The sequence below is a fragment of the Urocampus carinirostris genome, chromosome 1 (genome assembly GCF_059441175.1).
Source record: "Urocampus carinirostris isolate Australia breed hairy pipefish chromosome 1, RoL_Ucar_1.0, whole genome shotgun sequence".
Classification (NCBI taxonomy): Eukaryota; Metazoa; Chordata; class Actinopteri; order Syngnathiformes; family Syngnathidae; genus Urocampus; species Urocampus carinirostris.
The window spans coordinates 41878439-41903355 of record NC_142349.1 but is presented as its reverse complement, the minus strand read 5'-3'; the positions used below and the strand labels follow the sequence as shown (position 1 = coordinate 41903355).

The window sequence follows — 24917 nt, the reverse complement described above, 5'->3', positions numbered from 1 at the left end:
CATCTACCTGAATTCCTCTTGGCAGGCGTCGACTTGACGGATGAGGACGTGGAGGACACACACACAAAATGAAGATGATGATGAAGACAAAGACGAATACAAAGGTAAAGACAGAGCGGCAGACCTGATGCGTTTCGTCCCAGCCGTTCTCGTCCCTGATACCCGGCTTGGCGTGGTGGTACAGCAGCGTTTCACAGCAGGAGGTGTCGCCACCTGTCAGCACAGTGTGGTAGAGCGGAGTCAGACCCCGACGGTCCTTGTAGTCCGGAGAAGCGCCCAGAGACAAGAGGACCTGAAACATCGACATACAAATTGACATTGAAATCGATTCACAGCATTTACCATCCCTCTCATTTTAATTTCTGAATTGTAAAAAGTCACTGTAGTGCAGACAGGTATGGACCTGTCAACTTTGGGGAAAACCATTGTTCATCGCAATAGTTACAGGTTTCGATTTATGTGACTGAAGGGGAATTAGATCAAATTACAATAACGCCTGGATGCCTAAAGTTCTATCTGCAGTAAAAAATTGAGCCAACCAGGTTTTTTGCCATCTTAATGATCCAGCCAACATACCAACCTATTTTTTTACCGTCTTTTTCCTATTTTCGTGTGGTGTTCTAGTGAAGCTTCTTCTGTAGATGGTTGGTAAAGAAAATTCATTGAATCCGGGTATGTTTGTCTTGATTAAAGTATGCTGAACTTTAAACTTCCCTTTAAATTGTTGATGAATCGAAAGCTTTTTCCACAGTTTTTGTTCGAAAATGATCTAAAATTTGGATATGGACCTCTTAGAAGGCAAGACCATATAAGGAGATTAGAATTTCCTTTTTAATTTATTTTGTCAATCGATTATTTGCTCAAATAATTTATTGACTCCTACACACGCTTCACTCACATTTATATATTTTTTGATTATTTCAAATTGTGTACACCGTACAACAATATTTTTATGGATTTTTTTCTTTAAATGATCGATGTCGTCTTGCCTATTTGGGCTCTAATAGTCTTATTTGTCTCGGTCACTGGTAGCAGACGACAACGTCACCGTAGATTGCTAATGAAAATTGAGTCTGCGAATTCCTACACTCCTACGTATAATGTGTGTACTGCGCTGTGTACTTTACATCACAATTTTGGCCAAAATTGTTCTGTACAGTTCTGAATTTTTGCTCCGAATTCGGAGATGGAATAAGAGCTTGCTCTGTCCACTCCACGCATCGGCCCAGTATTGCAGTACCTCCGGGAACGGTGCATTCGCAATGATCGCAGCAAGGCTTTAGGGCTAGGACCTTAGCTTGGCCTTTTGGCTGAGAGTAATAGTCTTAGAGAGTAAGAGGCTCCTAGGCTTTTTAGCGTATTATGAACTGACCGATAACGGATAATGGATAATGAATAACGAAGATAGAACAATAACCTTAAAAACCCCAAACCCCATGTGTATGACAACATATTATTCAACACTAAGCAACAAAAATTAACAAATATACTGAAATAATTCTTTGTGATTTTTATTTGGTAAATTATCCAAACTTGTTTACCCAAAAATCTTTGTTTTTATTCTACGTAATCTGTCTTGCTGTGAGTAAATAGGTGTCCAGTTGTGTTTGTAAGTTTTATTTTCACTTGATAACTGTAATCGCAATTATTAATGAAGGGGAGAATTTGGCTGAGGTTGACAAGTATGAGAAACGCGGCCAACACTGTCAACAAGTGACATATTTTATGTAAGTGTGAGCAGGGCCGTTGATAGCCATTACGGTGCCCTAAGCACAAATGGTGACAGTGAAAGCAGACCTTCGAGTGACACTTTTCACAATCTTTTTACAACTTTCTTGTATTCGATGTTTTACTTTGTGACAAATCCTTGATTAAACCACAATCAAACTTAGTTATGTTTCCGGTGCTTTTCTTTTTCGTTTTGTTTTGTTATTTAATACGCGCACTTGTTTTGGTATTAAAGGCGGTCATGTGAGACTTGCATCTAATAGGCCAGTGCGCCGGAGAGGTCACATCCAATAGGCCAGTGCGCCATGTGAGCTGACAAAAAATAATTCGAACCAAGAAGAGTGCGCACGTTAAAACAGTGCGCCGAATGAGTGTGGAAAAAAATGAGCTTTTTTATTTCTCCGCTCCGGACTCTTGTTGCCGTTTCGAGGACATGTTCGCACTGGTGTTCACCAAATTGCGAATGAGGCATAATCAAACATACCACTGGGAGGGAAGGGTGGCACCATGAGGGAAGGGTGGCACCATGAGACTGGAGATTCACCCCTTTTCTCAGGAAATTTGGTTTATGCTGCTTTTGTATTGTTTAACCATATTAGCGCATATTACTAACACTTTTATTAAACCTTTACACTCGTTTTCATGACCCTGATTTCTTCTGGTGCCCTCCCGGGTACTTGATGCCCTTCACAGTGTGCGTTATGTGCGTTTGCGGGGCTACGGTCCTAAGGTGTGAGTTCAGGACAAAGCATAAGCGATGAAGATGACACATTTAAAATTAGAGCTTCTACGTGTGTACCAGCAGCGCGATATGGCGGTGGCCTCGGACGGCTTTGTGGAGCGGCGTCAGGCCATCTTTGGCACGGAAGTCGATGTGGGCGCCTCCATCCACCAGCACGCGGATCGGCTCGCCACCGCCTGGCTCGCACTGAACTGCCAGCGACAGGGGCGTTTCTGTTGGGCACAAACACGCATGCACATCAACCCAAAATGGCACTCATACAAACGTAAAGGGGCTCGTTATTGTTCACCGATCCCTTAACAACCTGGGTCTGTGCTGTGTCTTAGGAATGTACAGCCGGATGCACCCATATTTTTTTTTTTTTATGGGGGGGGGGTGCTAGGGGTTTGCTCCCCCAAATCTTACGGAATTTAAACTTTTTTACCTGTTGGAACCATCTCCTGGCTTGTTCATGATGCGTGTACAAGTACGTGCATTTATTAGACACACACAAATAAATTCATCCTTCATCTTTTTGGGGTTTTGGGTTGGACTTTTGGACTCTACTTGAAGTTGGCCTTTCATTCATTTCACCATTTTAATGCTTCTGTAACAAATATTAACAAAATAAAAACCTGCAGGGAATAACATGACGTAACTCTCCAACAACACGCGGAACATAATGAGCTTTGCAGAGGCTGCAACGTTGACACAAGCCAGGAGCGAATAGTAATGTTTCAAACTCCGTACAGCACCTTTTTAAAGAAAATATTGAACACACAACTTTTTAAGGACGCCTCAAACAGCTCACCATACCTTCAGAAAAGCAACATTTGCAAAGGCACGCGAAGAATAATGCAAGCACATTGCTGAACACAGAAACACACGCACTCACACATTATCATCGGGTAAACATGGGCCTTTGCTGCTGTTGACACGAAGCGTTAAAAGGGCTTTGCGGCTGGCACCCCAAAGTGACACGCTACTGTGAAGCGAGCGCCACCAAGCCAACAGACGGCACCAACGGGAGGTGCCAGACGCAAACTGGCACCCAGAGCCGTTACTCATTTGAGACCACTTCCACGTGTGTTCTCTCATGACAGTAAATTACAAGAGCTGTAGTAAGGGAAGGCCCAGCAGCGGCTCCACGTCCTGAGAGGAAAACAACTTGGAACAGAAGCTGGTGGAGTCCTTCTATGGAACCATAGTGAAGAGCATATTGTGCTGTGCTGTGAGCACAGCCGCAGACAGATAAACCTTCAAGTCATCATACAGAGGTAAGATCGGGCCAAAAAAAATCCAGCCTGACTTGACCCATGCCAGCAGGTATCATAACCTGAACTCTGCCTGCAGGTATTAAAATTTGACACAATTCAAGCCTGACCAATTAACTTAATTAGCAGGATCGTGCCAGGAGCAAACCCAAAAGATTATATTTTACTTTGGAGGGAGGAGGAGAGAAGAGTCATGATAACAATGTTAAGCCCGTCTTAAGTAACAAATATCTAAGTTAAACAAGACTGTACAAACATATTTTAGATCTCTGTATTTGCAGACGTAATATTAACATATTCCCACCGTTGACGGATTTTTTCAAGCGTTGATGGGTACATTTTAAGGCTACCCGTCATTTTAAACCACAGCAGCAGTGCGTCTTTGAGAATCTAGCACGCCACTTTAAGAGAGAGAGGCAGTGAGACAAAAAAAGACAGTGATGAGCGGATAACAAATAAAAGGACAGCAAGAGAGAATCCCAGCCTGAAAATAATGATTGACATTTTAAACCCGACCCAGCCCAAATATTCGGGTCAGGTTGGCTCAGGATTAAGATCATACGCCTGTCATAAATACAGGCCAGAAAATGCTCTGCTGCTCTCGACCGTGAACTAGAGGACAATGTATACTCATGATACCGCAGCAGAGCCAACATTAACCTCTCAACCCCGGTCACTGCCTCTTTAATTTGGTGCTAAAGATTCCTTATAAACAAGGACTAAAAGACTCAGAGACAGGGCCATCATCAACCTAAACAAGCACACAAGCCTTTGAAATAGAATAAGATATATCTCACCTATGTATACAAATATGTTTAATCATATTGTATTTCTTTACTCTTAAATGTCATTGCACTACTTTCATCGCATTGTTTTCTGACTCAAGTACATCTTAGGTCAGTCTACAAGCACTACCCTATAAATAGAGCCCATCGTCATATTTCTTTTCGTCTCAATTTTCCGTTTAGTTTTTAGGACATATTTATCATGGAAGTGCTACGTCTAATCTTGTTATTTCAATCTTGTTATGAGCAATGTCCAATAAAGACAATTCTAATTACTTTGGATGTACTTCTTTAGATGTCCGCTAGAGAGCGACAAAAATAAATCCTCGGACCAGCCTCTCGTCAAAGAATATGTGTAATTATACAGTACGTGAGTACGTACTCAGAAACTTGAAGTTTGCATGCACTACCTTCTAAATATTATCTAAATGTCCTAATATTACGTTTATTTTATTTTTTATTCACGCCCTTTTTGACATGTTTATCCTGGAGTGTCTTATAACAATGTAAGCAATGTTATAATCAATGGAAGTAAAGATGATTATATTCTATTCTATTTATTTCCTATCCTAATTTGTCCAATGCAGAAACTGTGTGACAAAAAGTCACTCACAAATAAAGATACAAGTCGTAAATAAAAACATTGGAAAAAACACTAACAATAATTGGACTGCAAGTGACTTCAATATTGGCAAAATTGTGCCATTTTTGGGTTCAAAGCCTTAATAATAGGTTGATTTTGCACCTATTGTGGAAAAAATATGTGTAAATGACATTTTAATATTTGCGCCTAAACCCAATGAGTGAAATTCTCCAAACAAACGCAACACTTTCAACTAGGACAAGAAAGTTTGATCACATAACCCCAATTTTAGACGACTGCACTGGCTCTCTGTCAGTTTGTTAATAAAGAATATTCTATTTCATTTCTCTGAATTGAAATGGCGTAGATGTTACAGGTACGGTAGGTTTTTGACGGAACGCCTGGAACAAACTTACCTTACAGCGTTAAGAGTTTAGAAAAGACAACATGGTGCACAAACGTAGAAAATCTCATCTCCACAAAAAATAAGAAATCCGCACTAAATTAAAGCTGTAAAACCTGCCCCCAACCAACTTACAGTCATTAATGAGCGGTTGACCTCACACCACAGTTTTGGTGTCTTTGTTATGTATTAGCTTATTTTCCTTACCGCCAGTGTCTGCATCTTGGTAATTGGGATCAAGGCCTTTGTCCAAGAATTTGCTCATCTTTTCCACGCCGTTGGTTTGGATGTAATCCATGAATTTTTTCAAACTGGCCTGAATGACGAGAGAGTCAAACCTGGAACCTTGCAGTAGCGGCACCAACCACAGACGCTTTCGAAATGTTCTATACCTTAGTGTGCAGTTTGGCCAGCTGCTTCTCATCCAAGTTGGTCTGCTTGTACACCCGTGTCTTGTATCTGAACTACAGGAAAGATCATGAGTGAACATTATGAGACATTCTAGTTCTTTGAAGTCAAGCTACAAACATAACATCGTGATCCTCGCTCAGGAGTGGGTAAAGGGATTTAATGGCGCCAGCAAAACAAAGTTGAGAAAATGACTAGCAGATTTAAATATGGCCGCTGGATGTCGCTAAAGTTAAGCACCGGTCCCAAAGCTGAATTTACTGACTACTATTTATAAACCAGAGAACTTTTGAGGAAACAAACATCGCAACGTCATCTTACTTAAAATACAACTTGTTAAGGCAATACGATTCCACCTACCTGGATTAAAAAAAAATACACAGTTAAAAAAATAACACCTGGGGGTCTTTGCAGAACTCTAAAAAAGCTTTAGCTCAATTCTATAATAGATATGAAATCGGACAGTGTAGTTCCCACATTCATTTAAAAAAATCAATAAAAAAAAATTAAGAAGCAGAAAAAATCTTCCGTGATTGGCGAGGATCGGATTCAGGACTACACTACCTCATCAGCATATACAGAAAAATTAAATACATCAATCAGCCATTTTTTTCCATCTGGCCCGGTGTTGTGCCCTTTTCCGACTCCTCTGCAGATTCCTCCCCCCCTCGCGTGAACGCGCATTCTGCTATTCTGCTGCGCTTCCAACAAAAGCGATCATATTCTATATAAAACGCTTATTAAAACAATAAAGCGAGCTAATTATAACAATTGGGAGATCCTAGTCTATATAACGCGTTTATTTAAACAATAAAGCGCGATATAACGCGTTTATTTAAACAATAAAGCGCGAAGCGCGATCGTATTCTACAAATTGCGTTTGTTAACGCGGATGCAAAAGTCACCAATGTCAATGTACGCTATGATTTCCGCGATCACAACTAATTGTACACAAATAATATTTATTTGATTTACTATAATATCCGTATGTAATGTCTTTTTTATTGTGAATGAAACCCTGGTTGCATTGGATCCCGCGGTGTAAACAAATAGTTTTTTTTTTTTCCATTTAAAATCGGACTTCCCTGCCTATACTGTTTGCAAAATAAGACACGCTTTAAACCTTATTATGCTCTTTGGTTTTGGGATCCAACTACAGAGGAATACCTCCACTATGCGATGTGTTACTGAATAGGTGTTCGACCAATCTAGTTCGTTTTTATTACTACTATTAATAATAATAATAGTAGTATTATGAAAAACGTCTGAAAGTTTTCAAATTCACTGTGCTGACATATTGATGCCACAGAAGGTTACTCTAGAAGTTACAAGTCTGTATCTCCAACAGAGTCTGTTTTAGCAGGGGGGGGGGGAGGATTTGGGCTGGCAAAATCCTCCCCCCCCTGCTAAAACAGACTCTGTTGGAGATACAGACTTGTAACTTCTAGAGTAACCTTCTGTGGCATTAATAAGTCAGCACAGGGAATTTGGGGTCATTTGGAGTTTTTATTCAGGAGTTAGCAGGGGGAGAGGGATTTTGGCCAGGCATTTCTGCCCCAAATCCTCCCCCCCCCTGCTAAAACAGACTCTGTTAGATATACAGACTTGTAACTTCTAGAGTAACCTTCTGTGGCATTAATAAGTCAGCACAGTGAATTTGGGGTCATTTGGAGTTTTTATTCAGGAGTTAGCAGGGGGGGAGGATTTTGCCTGCCCAAATCCTCCCCCCCCCCCCTGCTAAAACAGATTCTGTTAGAGATACAGACTTGTAACTTCTAGAGTAACCTTCTGTGGCATTAATAAGTCAGCACAGTGAATTTGGGGTTGTTTGGAGTTTTTATTCAGGAGATAGCAGGGGGGGGAGGATTTTGCCAGCCCAAATCCTCCCCCCACCTGCTAAAACAGACTCTGTTGGAGATACAGAATTGTAACTTCTAGAGTAACCTTATGTGGCATTAATAAGTCAGCACAGTGAATTTGGGGTTGTTTGGAGTTTTTATTCAGGAGATAGCAGGGGGGGGGAGGATTTTGCCAGCCCAAATCCTCCCCCCCTGCTAAAACAGACTCTGTTGGAGATACAGACTTGTAACTTCTAGAGTAACCTTCTGTGGCATTAATAAGTCAGCACAGTGAATTTGGGGTCGTTTGGAGTTTTTATTCAGGAGTTAGCAGGGGGGGGGAGGAGGATTTTGCCTGCCCAAATCCTCCCCCCCCCCCTGCTAAAACAGACTCTGTTGGAGATACAGACTTGTAACTTGTAGAGTAACCTTCTGTGGCATCAATATGTCAGCACAGTGAATTTGAAAACTTTCAGACGTTTTTCATAATACTACTATTATTATTATTAATAGTAGTAATAAAAACGAACTAGATTGGTCGAACACCTATTCAGTAACACATCGCATAGTGGAGGTATTCCTCTGTAGTTGGATCCCAAAACCAAAGAGCATAATAAGGTTTAAAGCGTGTCTTATTTTGCAAACAGTATAGGCAGGGAAGTCCGATTTTAAATGGAAAAAAAAAAAACTATTTGTTTACACCGCGGGATCCAATGCAACCAGGGTTTCATTCACAATAAAAAAGACATTACATACGGATATTATAGTAAATCAAATAAATATTATTTGTGTACAATTAGTTGTGATCGCGGAAATCATAGCGTACATTGACATTGGTGACTTTTGCATCCGCGTTAACAAACGCAATTTGTAGAATACGATCGCGCTTCGCGCTTTATTGTTTAAGTAAACGCGTTATATCGCGCTTTATTGTTTAAATAAACGCGTTATATAGACTAGGATCTCCCAATTGTTATAATTAGCTCGCTTTATTGTTTTAATAAGCGTTTTATATAGAATATGATCGCTTTTGTTGGAAGCGCAGCAGAATAGCAGAATGCGCGTTCACGCGAGGGGGGGAGGAATCTGCAGAGGAGTCGGAAAAGGGCACAACACCGGCCCCTAGCCATGTTTTTTTTCAAACTAATGCATATCCAAAAGTTTGCCCACCTCTGTCCTAACTAGGATAAGAAGTATTAGTTGCTGCAAGCTATAATAAGATAAGACTAATTTAGATATTTTTAAATCTTATTATAATGACGTGACTTTTGGAAAATAAAGAAGAAAGTAATACATTGCATATGTTTCATGTATTGCAACATCAAAGAAGAAAAATAAAGTAGCGGAACATTTGAGTGTGTACCTCCAAATAGGGCACCCCTTTCTCAAAAGACTGCGGGTATTCTTTGAGCAACCGCTCCTCCTCCAGAAATTTGGCGTCATGGCCGTCGGTGGCGGGCTGGAAGAGGCCATAATTCAGAACGTCTCGCAGCGACTCGGTGAGCGAGCAGAGAACTTGCTGCTTGGCTTTCCACACGGTCGCGTCCGGGTTGAAGCGCAAACATTTCTGGGGACAGATGCTAAAGCTAAGTCACATTGGTAACCGCGTCGAAACAACAACAACAAAAAAACTAATGATCAGAAAGAATAGCTTACTAAATACAGTATGTCATAAAAATGAGCACACGCCTCACAATTCTGTAGAGATTCCTTTATAATGTTTAGTCGAATAACACCTAAGAACCATCGCTTTGACACAATGAAGGGTAGTCTATGTAAAACTTGTTTGTTTGGTTCCCTTAACCACTACCATCATAGAGCACCATTTCCTGTAGTGTGTCTTGGGCAAGTACTGCCTGGTGGCGCTCATCCCTCTCTGGGTCAACATGTTTCCACTCATCTCGACCTTTCACATTTTAGGCGGATGTGCTTACCACTGCACTACAGAAACCATGTACTCTTAGTGAGTAGCCTATTTTTGGCATTACCTGAAGGTGTGTCATGCTACTGCTTCATCAAGGCGGGGGTCTTATTCGAAAACACTTTCCTAACACTTGTCATACTGGTATGTTATAGTAAAAACATCGGAAAAAGAGTCACCAGGTCAGCGCTAAATGTATTTTGTCTATTTATACATCCCCCGTTATTCACCTAAGTATTTACACCAACAACAAAACCATCAAATTAACACAAAAAAAACAAAATGAAAAATGACAAAAAAATTGGGTGAAAATAGAAGCCAAATGCAAAAAAAAAAAAAATCCGCTCCAAAAACTCAAAATATAGCCAGTAGTAGCAAAACCCTTAGTAAGAAAAGTGAGTACACCGTAAAGTGAAAGGTCCCAAATTGTCAATATTTTGTGTGGCCACCGTAATCCTCCTGGGCTCCACGTTGGATACCCCTTCTCTACAGTCTCTCTATGGTCTGAGTACTCACAGGCTTAACCTGCCTTTTCCATTTCCGTAGCAATGCTGAGAGCACTCTTGCGCTTATTTTCCTTAGGTAGCATTTGAATGTGACGCTGTGCATGTTCAATCAGCTTCTTCTGACGTCCACCGAGAGCAATATTGTGAGTGCATTCTGATTGGTCATTGTACTGCAGCTCAACAACAGGGAGTTGGCAATCTTGTAGCCTTGGCCAGCCTTTGTGTAGGTCCACAATTCTTTTTGTAACATCCCTAGAAAGTTTCGTGCCGTGGTGTGCCATTTTGGGAGTTTTAGTGACCAGTATGACAAGACTGTGAGAGCTGTACTCCAAGTTGAACACACCTTCCTATTCACACCTAAGACCTATTAAGAGTAACAAGTCACATGGTATTTTAAAATGAATAACAAGCTTGTTTAGACATTTAGGGGGTGTAGTGTCTTTGGGGTGTACTCATTTTTGTTGCCAGGGGTTTGGCTATTGATGGCTCTATTTTTTGAGCAGAAAAATAAATTTACATTCTGCTTGTATTTTTAGGCACTTAATTTTTTTGTCATTTTTTTAATTTTGTTTTTGGTGTTCCTTTATTGGGCAGCACGGCGGCGCAGTGGTTAGCGCGTGTGCGGCACAGTTCTGAGGTCATGAGTTTGAACCTCCTGTGTGGAGTTTGCATGTTCTCCCCGTACTTGTGTGGTTTTCCTGCCACATTCCAAAAACATGCATTTCAGGTTAATTGGTTGGTCCAAAATTGTCCCTAGGTGTTTTTTTTGAGGGGGAAAAAATGAATTTATACTGTTATAAAACCCTTTTTTACAGTATCAAAGTTATGTTCATGATGGGATGATCTTCAGTGTTATTCTGTTAAAAGTTAAAAGAAATCTCTGCGGAACTGTAAGAAGTGTACTTACTTATGTGACTTACTCTCATACGACTCATAGAAAAGCAGTGCTTCAAAAATTTGTGGAGGAGCAAAGTATCGATCCATGACAATAAAAATCCATTCGATCTAAGTTCTTGATTAGTATAGATAATATCGATACTTGGATCGATCCACCCACCTCTACTAATGTACATGCACAAAGTCAAAGATGTGTCAGCAAAGTTAAGATGTCACCCCACAGAGTATGAAGAATGATTGCTGTATGGTTCTAATTGGAAGATACACACGGTAGCTCACTGAACTAAAAAAAAAATCTTTCAAACCCCACACACACAGATTTCTGTATGCATCACTTTCATTCTCCTTCAGTTTTTCTTCACCGTCTCACACATCCAGCGCGGTTACCAAGGCAACCAGTTCATTAGCAGAGCAAGCTGCTTGTTGCCACGGAGACTTCTCGTAGAGATGGTTGTGCGCGTGTATATGAGTGTGCATGCACACGTGTATTCGTGTGTCAGAAAAATGGGGTGGGGTGAAAATAGAAGCCCAATGGTTCCAAAAGAAAAAGACCGTGATTGGTTCGGTAAACCAACTCTTATCTATGAAGCTGGGCGACATGAAAACGCTGACAACATTTTTTTTTTCCAGCTGCCGAAGACGTTTTAACCTAGAGCGGCCATCCCTTCAGGAATTAGACGGGTCCGCCCGTTCTGCCAATTAGGGGCCATCTCAAAGACAGCGGCGCGGTTCTGCCCCGTCCCTCCCCTCCTCATCACGGCGGAGGCCCTTTTATGGACAGCTTACGTAAACGTTCTCCGCACTGATCCTTTCTTTGTGTTGATGACATACAGCAGGGTTCAGAAACGTATGGCTTGTGAGCAGCTGTGGCTTTTTTTTATGAGTACATTTGGCTCGGAGAAAGTAACGGCAGGAGCGTTGTGGAGCATATACCTTTAAGGCTGGTAAGGATAAAATGTCATTAGGATTTTTCTTTGTGTCTCTTAGCCAACGAGATGCATCAGAATACACATGTCGGTGTGACGTCTGCCCTTTTACCCTTTCCTGGATATTTTTCATGCGTAAATGTGTGCAAGTTAGGAAAAAAAGGCATAGTGGCGGGAATGTTGTTGGGGCCCTGGTTTGTTGAAAAAGTGCAAGGGAGCAACTAGGGAGCGCCCAAGAGTTGCATGCAACTCCAAAGTCGCTTGTACACAAAAGAAGATGTTTATTGATTTTGTTGGTAATGAGAATGCCTTGGCACAAAACCTAGCTAAAGACACTTACATAGATGAAAAGTTAATTTGTGCAAACTTTCACGAATATTGGTTTAGCCTTTTCACAGCCTGTAAGTCTCACACACACACACACACACACACACGCTGGTGCGCTTTGGGATTCATGAAGTAGTTTAGATGACGAGTAATCAATGATGCGCATGAGGACTTCCAAGACGAATGTGTTACATTTCAAAGAGGTCGAGGATTTGGATCTATAAACAGAATAGAGGATGAATAATGACCACACGATTCACAAGGTTAGAACAGTGACCACTTCTCGTTTGCTGGGTTTTTTGACATATTTACCGAAAAACTGCTCACACCTTGTTTTGTCACCAGAGGTCAACAACCAGGGGGAACTGGGAACACCAGCGCCTAATCTGCTCACACCTGAATTTTAGGTTGGGTCATCCTGTCACGTTTTGCAGAAGTGCTTCCATTCCGGCGTCCCTGCATTAGGTCCGCCTCCATCCAGACTTCTGTCACCATGTGCCTCTGTTCTGGCTTCCGTGCATTCGGGTCCACCCTGCAAAACCTGGCCAGATGAGCCAACCACCAACCTTCTGTATACTGTCATGGCGAGGAGAGAAGGGTCACTCAGCCACTTCCGTATCTTGTCCCAACGGCCGATTCTGGTCCCTGTCCTGGCGGCAAGAAGATTCCTGTCCTGGTAACAAGAATGCCTTTCAGCCATTTCTGACCCTGTTTCGGCAAAGACGGACAAGGATCTTCACCTGTCCACAGTACCAGCAAAGGAATGTCTACTGCAGCCTCTGTGATTTTTGTTGTTGTTTCTCCTTGGCCCATCTGGCATCCGGCCTTTGAGAGGGAGGGTAATGTCACCTTCACAAGAAGTTACCAACCCGTGGGTGAGGAACTGGGCACACTTGCGCTAAATCTCCCCACACGAGATTTTTGGACCGGGTCATTCTGTCATGTTTTGCAGGGGTGGATCCATTCCGGCTTCCCTGCATTTGAGTCCACTTCTGCGAAACGTGATTGTCTTTAAACGATTATTTATGACAAAAATGACGATCAAAATGAACTTCAACGATCGTAAGTGACTGCGGGAGGGAGACAAATTTTAAGTGGGATATTTGTTCATATGGGACCCAGGCTCTGGCATTTTTATTATCATTTCATATAAGGTATGAAATCATAAAACGAAACAGTGAAATAAAATACACTGAAGTCTTTTGAGACAAGTTTTGGCAGCTTTGTTTTTTATGTTTTAGAATATATGGTGTCGATCTCACAGATAAAAAAAAATCTTAATATTTTGCTCGCATGGCTCTTTTGCGTGAAAAAAAGGTTTCCCACCCTTGCTTTAAGGCAGTGGATCTCAAATAGTGGGTTGCTAGTCTCTGTTATGTTTTTTTTTCCATAACCAAGTGCAATTGCACCTACAATACCCTAGGGGAGAAATGGTGCTCTCTTGGCAGAGTGTTTAGTTTACATTCTGCGAGTATGAGCATTGAAGTGGAGCGGACCCTCTAGTGACCCCATGAAAAAAGATTGAACAAGGAGACAAGTGACAGGGTAAAAAGAAACAAAAGACTGCACCCGAGACGCAGGAGTTTGACGAAAGGTACTGTAGCCGCACATTGCGAGGTGGACACAAGGAGAGATCGGTATTGTGCCGCCAGATTGCTTGCTATGTTAATGCTGTTGGCAGCAGACAGCATGAAGACAAACAAGTTTTCACCCAGACATTAACCCGCCAAACACGTCGATAAGACGTTTGGATTTAATATTCCAAAATTGTGCCGAAAGGCAGATATTTGGCATGCATGGAGGTGACATGTTCCCACCAATATCAAGCAATCTTTGTTTTGTCCCCACCAATATTAAGTCACAAAATAAAAAAAGATAAATCAGCGCAGAAAGGGTTGAATCACTTTCTCTGGAGAAGAGCTCAACCATAGGACCAATGTATTAGTGGTGCCTTCCTGTATTTCACGTGAGACTGTTTTTTATGATATGGTCTCACTAAGGCAGTGTTCACTTTACCTCTGAAAAGTGATGGGCCCCGGGGACTCGCATGCTCAAAAATCTATGGGTCGCAAAAGAGATCTATGGGTCCCTAAAATTTTGTGTTATCGAGGTTGAAATTGTAAGTCGGCGACAAATATATAATATAAATCTATATATTCATTCAGTTTTAATCATCACAGTTTATTGGTAATACAAATCAGTTATCACTTCAAGATTTTTCAGTTCACAACAATATTGTACATTATACAAAATAATATTGCTGAAATAATTATATGAATCTATATTTTCATTCAGTTTTAATCATCACAGTTAATTGGTAATACAAAGCAGTTATCACTTCAGATTTTTCAGTTCACAATATTGTAAATTATACAAAATAATATTGCTGAAATATTAGCCTATATATTCATGCAGTTTTAATCATCACTGTTAATTGGTAATACAAAGCAGTTATCACTTCAGATTTTTCAGTTCATATATTCTTCGTGGTTTGCCGTCACGCCACAGTTGTAATGTCTTCTCAAGGTCCAATCCGTTATCATCCTCCTCATAGCGTAACCAGGAATAAAATTAAGTCCATTTTGGCAGAAAAGTCCTTATCTTGCTTAGGAGTATTATTACAACTCTGAGTCCTGCCATGTGCAAAAGTTTGCCGACGACACTGCGATCGTGGGATGTATCAGAAATGGGCAGGAGGAGGAGTACAGGAAATTGATTCAGGACTTTGTCCGATGGAGCGACGCAAACCACCTGCACCTGAACACCACCAAGACCAGGGAGATGGTGGTGGACTTCAGGAGAACCAGAACTCACCCGGTTCCTGTAACCATCAAAGGAGAATGTGTAGAATTTGTCCAGACCTACAAATACCTGGGTGTGCAGCTGGACAACAAACTGGACTGGACTGCCAACACAGAAGCTCTATGTAGGAAAGGGCAAAGCCGACTTTACTTCCTCAGAAGGCTGGCCTCCTTCAAAATTTGCAAAAAGCTCCTGAAAATATTCTATGAGACAGTTGTGGCAAGCGCCCTCTTCTATGCGACAGCGTGTTGGGGAGGCAGCGTCAAGAAGAAGGATGCCTTTCGTCTCAATAAACTGGCTAGGAAAGCGAGCTCTGTTGTGGGCAAAGAGCTGGACAGCCTAACAACAGTAGCTGAGAGACGGGCACTGGAAAAGCTGCGGTCAATCATGGACAATCCATCGCATCCACTACACAGCATTATCTCCAGACAGAAGAGCAGTTTCAGCGACAGACTGCTGTCACTGTCTTGTACTACGGACAGACTGAAGAGATCTTTTCTTCCTCATGCCATGAGGCTCTTTAACTCTACCTGGCAGAGTAAAAGCCCACAGTAAACCACACCACCTACATTGCATATTACCGAATCTTATTGCAATATGTATTCTGTGTAGCACTATTTAGTTATTTTATATAACACGCTACAGTGGGCATTTGTACGTCACACTGGGTATTTGTATATTGTATTCTTTTTGCTTTATTTTTGTATTGTTCTCAGCTCAGGGATGCTGCTGGAAATGTGAATTTCCCTTCGGGGATGAATAAAGTATCTATCTATCTATCTATCTATCTATCTATTGTTTATTTTCTTTCGTCAAGTCGTTCGCTCCAACACACGTGTTTTCCTAGCCTCTCGTGTTTTCCTATCGATCTTCCGAAGATTTCCTCCGCCGTTTTTTCGTGCCGGAATTATTGCCGTTGTTATCACTTTCTGCATTATGTTTGGACTTATTACTGACACTGAAGAAATTAACAATTTTGTGTTGATTTTCACCTTAAATCGACAACAACCACCACAACAATGACGTAATCTCGAAGCAACGAGATCTCGTTTGCAGAGATCGGCGTGCAGATGAAAACTCGAACCGCGAGACCAAAACAACAATGGCGGATCTGCCTGACGAAAAGTTTGGAGCGGTAAATCTTTGTTAAAAAAAAAAAGTAATCGGGTAATAATGACAACTTTGTGTCGAAAGAGTTGCGTCCCGGGGACGCACGTTGATTCGACCCAATGCATCCCCAGCAAAAATGATGCGTCTAGGACGCAGGGACGCGGGCAAACGAGAACACTGCTAATGCCAACTCAAACCTATGTCCTTAGGTAAAATATTCCTAGTCATCCCGCTTTGTGACTTCTACATAAGTAAACCAGAGATCATGGAATTGAGCAGTAGCGGAGAGGTTGCTTGGTCCTGCTTGTAAAAGCTCTGTATTGCAAAATGTGCTAATTAGTTCATATCATCTTTGATTAAAAAAATAAATAAATAACAGCACTAATTATTTGATATATTATTGTCTTGCAGGTGTCTTAATATTGTGCTCTTGAGATAATATTGGTTATTGACTATGTACCGGTAATTTCATTTTTAGTGTCATGGTTTAAAATGGTCAGTCAAACATGTAGTCTAAGGGTTTTTTTAATTTTTGAAGTTCACATGCAATATTTTCTGTGAATTTATAAAGCTATTCCTTTTTCTAAATCGGCCCATTTTCCTTTTATTATTCTCTTATGTTAAATAAGGATCATGCACAGTGCGCCACCAGGCTGTACTTGCCAAAGCCACACCGCAGGATATGGTGGTTAGAGATCTGTCCACTCACCCACCCCTACATAAAACAATTTTGTGGACAAATTGAGCTGTTTTTAGTCTGGGGTCTGGTTAGGAGGCGCGCGAGAGGATTTCTTCTTCCGAAGGGGGGTGTGAGAGAAAATACAGCACTGCTTTAAGGTAGCCCACACAAATTATGGATTCCTTTATTAGTAGTAGTAGTAGTAGTAGGTTTTTACCAGGGATTTTCTTGTAGAAAACCCGATTTGGTCAGACCTCAACTAGACCCTAGCTCCAGCAGCCCCCAATTCAATTGAGTTTGAGATTCCAGCTTTAAACGGTAACATGACTATCAGGTTTTGTTTGTGCGTTTGTGGTTATTTCCCCACTGAGCTCATTAAAGCCTTCCCATTCCCTGTAACATTTGAACTGCACTCAAAGGCCAATTGGTAAAGTAGACATAGGAGTGAGAGAATAGATCGAATTTGAGAAGATGAAGAAAACGAGCGGAGAGGACAAACAAAGTGGACATATGAAAGCCAAAAATACAATTCCACTTTAATTTATTAACACTGAATGATGGGCTTTCATTCCGCATATGTATGCCAAGACTTAATTCTAACACCATCTTGTGTACGTGTGATAAGAAAAACTCAAAATTGAGTCCGAACCAAGATGGAGCATGATCTTCCTTCTACCTGCTGAAATCAAGAGGAGAGGAATACAAAAATAACGATTAGCACAAAATTGGAATAAACAGTACATAATACGATCAGTGTTTAAATTTATAGTAAATGTGTTTATTTCCTTTTTGATTCGCAACCACCGTAGAGAATACTAGTTTTTTTTAAAACTTGCGGGACAGTAAATTAAAAACAGGGTTTATTTTGCTGCTTGATGATCTTAAGACTCGTGTCGAAAAACATTGCAAAAATTATCATTTCGAAAAGGTAGGGGTCTTTTTTTGTTTCTTTTCAGTCTCCAGTTGCAAGACAGCTCGTTAGAAAAAGTCTTACAAATAATAAGTAAACAAGGCATTGCCTCATAAGCTATTATTTATTCAGGAGTGTATAAAGATAATTTTCAGATATGTAATTATTTTCGTAGTAGCATTTAAGAGCACCGCTTTTAAAGGTGTCGTTTAAAAGTTGAAAGTTGAATATTTTCTCCATTAAGTGTGTATTAACAATGCCCAGCTGAATTGAAAGAACCCTTATACTTTATTTTCCACTGCACCTAGCTGCTTTCATCTTAGCTTTAGCAGAGCTGCTTGGGGCGGAGTACATTAGGCTCAGGTAATGGAGGCTGGGGTGAGTGCTAGAGTGTTACATCATGCTCATCCCCACAGGTTTTATTTTCATTTCCATTTGTCTGTGTAGCATGAGAATGGTGAAAGTAAGAAAAGGCCTGCTTCAGTATAGTCCCAACGCAGACCAAAAACCCAAGAAAGATGAAAAAAGTTGAGTTTATTCGAGTGTGTTCAAGAAATGCACGCACTTGCAGTTCCAAATTCTGTACAGTGAAAATGGTTCTAAAAAGAAGACTAAAAGAAACCGCACTTCAAACCTTCTGTCATTGCAAGCGTCTGGCTGACGGCACTAATGCAACATAAATAACCAAGGAACAAATAAGCATCACTTAACCTTTTTTAATTTTTTTATTTTTGTAGATTTCATAAAAAATGCCTATTTCTGAATTTGCCTTTAAACTGATGTAGTAAACAACGGAACATTCGTGGTATTTGGTAGCACTTGAATATCAGAGATCTGCCTTACCACTTATGTTTATGCCAATCAACGGTCCAAGATGGGAAGATAGGAATAATAAAAATAATTTAAAATGTTAAGGTCACAAAAAATTTGATTTTTTTTCATCCATAGCTACAGTACATAACCATAAATTTCCCCAAGGGAAAAAATAAATCATGATATGCTATATGTTTAGCTTAAGAAAACTTGGTAAGATTTTATCCTTAGCTCGATTTTCTTCCTCCAATGTGTTGTTTAAAGTTCTCCCAGGAGAAGTATTTGTCCTGCAGGCATCTCAATACTTTTGCTCTCATTGCTGGATCAAAATTGTCTCTCTCCAGTCTCATTACAGCACAAATTAATGAGCTAGGTCAGTTTATTGCTGGCAAATTAGCTGACACGTGGAACACGATACACGACCGAGGACTTTGCAAAGGCTGAAAGTGAGAATGTGGATGTTAAGGAGGGACAAATATTGATTATAGGAATAGAAATAGCCAGGGAAATGTTTGAAAATTCTTGTTCTGAGAGATTTAAATGAGGTAGGAGATGGATAGACTATAAGAAGTAGCAAGGTTAGACTTGAACGTTTAGAAGATATGACAGGTCAAGAGTAGGCTATTTGAATGGGTGCTAGCCAATAGGGTAGGATGGAGCTGAGCCTCATGCTGGGGTCGGCAAGCCGGAGCTCAGGAGCTGCATGTTTAGTGCTGCCATGTGGCTCTCTGTCGCTTTTCCAAAAATCGAAAATTGAAAAAGTTGGGGGAAGGAAATATATTTTTGTTTTAATATTGTTTCTATAGATTGAAAAAACGTGACGCAAACGCTTTACTGTTTTCCGATGCTGAAAACAAGTGTAGAATAAATATCAAATTTCAACTAGGGGTGTATCTGTAACTATGGGACGAGAGGGAAGATGACCTGTTAAAAGTTCACGGAGGGGAAAAAATAAGTTTTAAAGCTCCTCCAATATGGTATCGGGTCGTAAAAACACAGGATACAGGTTGTCGCCTCAAACACAGCAAAGTCATATATTCAAGGTTCGTACACCTTTTTCATGGCCAAATTCAAGCACTATTTAAGCATTTCCCAAGGCCAATTTTTCAATTTTTCCATTACCTTTAAAGGAAGAATTCCAGCGCCGCTCAAGAGAACACTTTTTTTGTTGAGTTTGATGACTAAAAGCTAGCTTGCTGATAGTACATATTTTGTGCTATTTTGATCTTTTTGTGTCAATGGGCAAATATAAATTGACGTGAAGTACTGAATGTATACAATGCAAAAAAAATTAGCCAAATTTTGACTCATTTTAATGATATCGTGTTATAGTGTGTAATAGAATGGTGTCTGTGCAACCCTTTGAGACTTCTTGTGAGTAGGTGCTATACAATTAAACATGACTTGATATTGATGGCTCTGAAGCAGAGTTCATTGATTCTTCCAATCTTTATGATCGTTGATCTTTTGCTTTTTGTTCTACTTACTTTAATGAATATAATTTTGTGAGTTTCAGAGGATCTGTGTCTAAATTGCTTAAAATAAAATTGTAAATTATTATTTGTTGTATTTCATTGTCAGGAGGACCAGAACAGAGCAGGAGACCCCAGAGCGTTCGTTACAAGTCTTTATTTGGGGAAGCGTACAGGGTTAGCGGGAGAGGCGATGGCCGTCGGACGTCAGCAGCAAAGCCGTGAAGACAACTTCGGAACACGTAGCCAATCGTAGCGTGGGACGGAAGCAGGTCGAGTTTACCGAGACTGGAGAGAAGATCGTAGCGTGGGACGGAAGCAGGTTGGATCGGAGGCAGGCAGAATCAGGTAAACAAGTCAAGAAGGCACAGGTAAATCAGGAGAGTCAAACGGGGTACAGAAGTAATCCTCAGACCAAGAGGTCTCGGCGTAGCGTGCTTAAAAAGGGAACATAAACCAATCAGGAAGCGCATTCCAGCGCGTCAGATGATTACCCCAGGTGGCTCCACTTAGGTAATCATGACATTCATCTTGTATTTATAGCACTCAACAGTTAATATCTAATTCATATTTTATTGTTTTGTATTTCCGTGGATTCTATGTTGTTGTTTGACTTTAAATCAGACAGGACAGGCAGAATCAGAACCGGCAAGACAGGACAGGCAGAATCAGACCCGGCAAGACAGGACAGGCGGAATCAGAACAGCCAGGCCGGGGAGTCGGACTGGCAGGCCGGGGAGTCGGACAGGCAGGCCGGGGAGTCGGACAGGCAGGCCGGGGAGTCGGACAGGCAGGCCGGAGAGTCGAACAGGCAGGCCGGAGAGTCGAACAGGCAGGCCGGAGAGTCGAACAGGCAGGCATGGGAGTCATTGCGCAGTCATATGGCCGAAGGTGCCCTGTCAGTGTTGGGCACCGATGAAGTGGCTTGATGGGTCATTACTTTGGAGAGATAGGACCAGTCCCGACCCAACAGATCCCACTCGAGCCGTAACTGACTCACTTGCTTAGCCAATTTCGCCACGTCGGAAATGACTTGCCGAACTGCACATTCTAAAGGGGAATTGGGCTGCTGGTTCTGGCTTTCATATTCATCAGGGGGCAGATGTACGAACGCGGGGTCCATTCTGGTCTGAGGATTCTGTCAGGAGGACCAGAACAGAGCAGGAGACCCCAGAGCGTTCGTTACAAGTCTTTATTTGGGGAAGCGTACAGGGTTAGCGGGAGACGCGATGACCGTCAGACGTCAGCAGCAAAGCCGTGAAGACAACTTCGGAACACGTAGCGTGGGACGGAAGCAGGTCGAGTTTACCGGGACTGGAGAGAAGATCGTAGCGTGGGACGGAAGCAGGTCGGATCGGAGGCAGGCAGAATCAGGTAAACAAGTCAAAAAGGCACAGGTAAATCAGGAGAGTCAAACGGGGTACAGAAGTAATCCTCAGACCAAGAGGTCTCGGCGTAGCGTGCTTAAAAAGGGAACATAAACCAATCAGGAAGCGCATTCCAGCGCGTCAGATGATTACCCCAGGTGGCTCCACTTAGGTAATCATGACAGAACCCCCCCCCTCAAGGGACGGCTCCAGAAGTCCCCCAGGAAAAAAATAAACCCAAGACACGTCACAGGGAAACACAGGTAAATCAGGAGAGTCAACTCAGGACAGGCAGAATCAGACAGGACAGGCAGAATCAGAACCGGCAAAAACAGGACAGGCAGAATCAGAACCGGCAAAAACAGGACAGGCAAAAACAGGAGAGTCGACTCAGAACCGGCAAAAACAGGACAGGCAAAAACAGGAGAGTCGACTCAGAACCGGCAAGCAGGACAGGCAGAATCAGAACCGGCAAACAGGACAGGCAGAATCAGAACCGGCAAGACAGGAGAGTCAACTCAGAACCGGCAAAAACAGGACAGGCAGAATCAGACAGGACAGGCAGAATCAGACCCGGCAAGACAGGACAGGCGGAATCAGAACAGGCAGGCCGGGGAGTCGGACTGGCAGGCCGGGGAGTCGGACTGGCAGGCCGGGGAGTCGGACTGGCAGGCCGGGGAGTCGGACTGGCAGGCCGGGGAGTCGGACTGGCAGGCCGGAGAGTCGAACAGGCAGGCCGGAGAGTCGAACAGGCAGGCCGCAGAGTCGAACAGGCAGGCCGGAGAGTCGAACAGGCAGGCATGGGAGTCATTGCGCAGTCATAAGGCCGAAGGTGCCCTGTCAGTGTTGGGCACCGATGAAGTGGCTTGATGGGTCATTACTTTGGAGAGATAGGACCAGTCCCGACCCAACAGATCCCACTCGAGCCGTAACTGACTCACTTGCTTAGCCAATTTCGCCACGTCGGAAATGACTTGCCGAACTGCACATTCTAAAGGGGAATTGGGCTGCTGGTTCTGGCTTTCATAGTCGTCAGGGGGCAGATGTACGAACGCGGGGTCCATTCTGGTCTGAGGATTCTGTCAGGAGGACCAGAACAGAGCAGGAGACCCCAGAGCGTTCGTTACAAGTCTTTATTTGGGGAAGCGTACAGGGTTAGTGGGAGACGCGATGACCGTCGGACGTCAGCAGCAAAGCCGTGAAGACAACTTCGGAACACGTAGCCAATCGTAGAGTGGGATGGAAGCAGGTCGAGTTTACCGGGACTGGAGAGAAGATCGTAGCGTGGGACGGAAGCAGGTCGGATCGGAGGCAGGCAGAATCAGGTAAACAAGTCAAGAAGGCACAGGTAAATCAGGAGAGTCAAACGGGGTACAGAAGTAATCCTCAGACCAAGAGGTCTCGGCGTAGCGTGCTTAAAAAGGGAACATAAACCAATCAGGAAGCGCATTCCAGCGCGTTAGATGATTACCCCAGGTGGCTCCACTTAGGTAATCATGACATTCATCTTGTATTTATAGCACTCAACAGTTAATATCTAATTCATATTTTATTGTTTTGTATTTCCGTGGATTCTATGTTGTTGTTTGACTTTAAATCTGCCCAGAGTGTAAAAAGTTAAAATTGATTTGTATTTTACATTTTTTTCTTAGATCTTTAAAAATTCTAATTCATATTCCATGTGTTTTCAGGGATACCGTCTTTCACTTTAAATGTATTTAAAATAAACACATAAATGATTTGACTATGGATACAAAAAATACACCAAACACAAAATCCTTTTACACAGACAGAAAGCTTTAAATATGACACAAAAGCAAAGGACAGCATCTTGTCATCATGGAGTTTGTTTTTAACCAAAAATACAAGAGCAAGAGATCCGTCAACCATTTAACAAAGCCAAAATTGTATTTTGGTATTCCATATGTACTTGATTTGTCGTTATACTGAAAAGTAAATATTTAGACGTTATATTTTGTTGTGTTGTCCGTTATTCAGGGATTCTGTTTTTCTTTACCTTTATTTTGCTTGGTAGAGAAAATATGAACGTTGGAATTACGGGTAAGTAGGAATTTAGTGGGCTAAAACTTCAATGAACCCTGTATATTTTGATGGGAAGTTGTGGCTCTTAGGCTTGAACTCCTGCTTGAAAACCTTTTAAACAATCCAGCATTTGTGTGATCCGCCATGGACCCCAGAGATAAGAGAAAAATAACTGCACAGAAATGAAAATTAAACTGTATAAGAGATTGTATTGACTTTACCTTTTCAAAAGTTTTTTTTTTGGTCCAATAATGCTCTTTCAACATTTTGGGTTCCCCTTGGCCTAGGGGAACCTGAAAATGTTTAACTCATGCAGGCAACATCTAACAAAGCTGGGGCTAAATTAAGAGCTAGCTAGATGCTAAATTAGCCTAAAGGCAGCATTAACGTTTTTATAGGTGTGCTACACCTAGTGTGAATGTTCGTGTTATTAATAGAGTTGATGTCAGTGTAAGTTTAATTGACTCCAAATGAGGTCAAATTCAAGAAAATGAAAACTTTTATGATGGCTTTCATGTGCCTCATGTAGATTTACGCTACCATCATCTTCGATGTGCGTTTTCTCTAATATCGACAGCTCGTGGCTGCCTTCTTCACCTCTCCTCTGTACATCTCCATTTTCCCTCCATCACCATCTCCTTTTACTTATCCTGTAAATCTCGTTCTATTTCCAAATGGATATCTTTTTTGTCTTCAAGTTATCCATCCTTCAGGTTTGTCCGAATGAACAAAATCACATTTTGAATTATTCATGTAGGGTTTATTTTTTAAATAGAAGAAAAGGCAGTGGATCAATAATACATGGCAAGCGATAGCAAAAAAAGAAAGTATGGAGGAAAACTAACACTCTGATAATATGGAAATGTAACCAAAAATAGTCGCTAATAAGTCCTCTTTTTCTTCAATGTTATATACAAGCCAAAACATAAGGGCCAAGGTTTATGCGCATACTGTAGAAAAGGTCCATCATGTCAAACAATATCAGCTCCTCCTATATAAGCATCATGTTATGGTACATACAGATTTAATGACCTATGGGTTTAGAAATTCCTTATTTTTCGTGAAAAGTAGAAACATTGTTTTATTTATTAAACTGTAACAAAGTAGTAAATGTAAATCTGAATGAATTGTCTTTATTGTCACTATACAATAGTGCAACAAATTTAGAGAGGTTCTCCTTTCAGTGTAAGAAACCAATGTAGAGTCTGGCCGGCTAACTGCACGCTAGCATCGGGGATCATCGGGTTGAGTCAGGTCACCGTGATGAATAAAATACAATAGTCATGAATGTAACGGTTTCTCACGAGTTGAAGCTCTAGGTCGTCCGTTTCATGGGTAATAGATCTGGTGTTGGTGTGATACAGGCTTGGAATGGTTTGCCTTGTGAAAGTTGTTACATAGCCG

The 24917-nt window shown here is 41.6% G+C and overlaps 1 protein-coding gene and 1 pseudogene across 5 annotated transcripts in view; one reads left to right on the top strand and one right to left on the bottom strand.

The window, feature by feature from the left end:
* Positions 1 to 24917, bottom strand: part of shank1 (SH3 and multiple ankyrin repeat domains 1) — a 112781-nt gene that overhangs the window by 53254 nt on the left and 34610 nt on the right. For 4 of the 5 annotated variants that reach the window (XM_088339672.1, XM_088339690.1, XM_088339681.1 and 1 more), the window contains exons 3-7: positions 9104 to 9307; positions 5887 to 5958; positions 5702 to 5810; positions 2528 to 2682; positions 125 to 292 (exon numbers count right to left, since the gene is read on the bottom strand). In XM_088339672.1, coding sequence (XP_088195798.1) covers positions 125 to 292; positions 2528 to 2682; positions 5702 to 5810; positions 5887 to 5958; positions 9104 to 9307 — 708 coding nt within the window. The remainder of the gene's footprint in view (positions 1 to 124; positions 293 to 2527; positions 2683 to 5701; positions 5811 to 5886; positions 5959 to 9103; positions 9308 to 24917) is intronic. The other variant, XM_088339706.1, reaches the window with a different exon arrangement.
* Positions 1128 to 1262, top strand: LOC148374693 (U2 spliceosomal RNA; annotated as a pseudogene).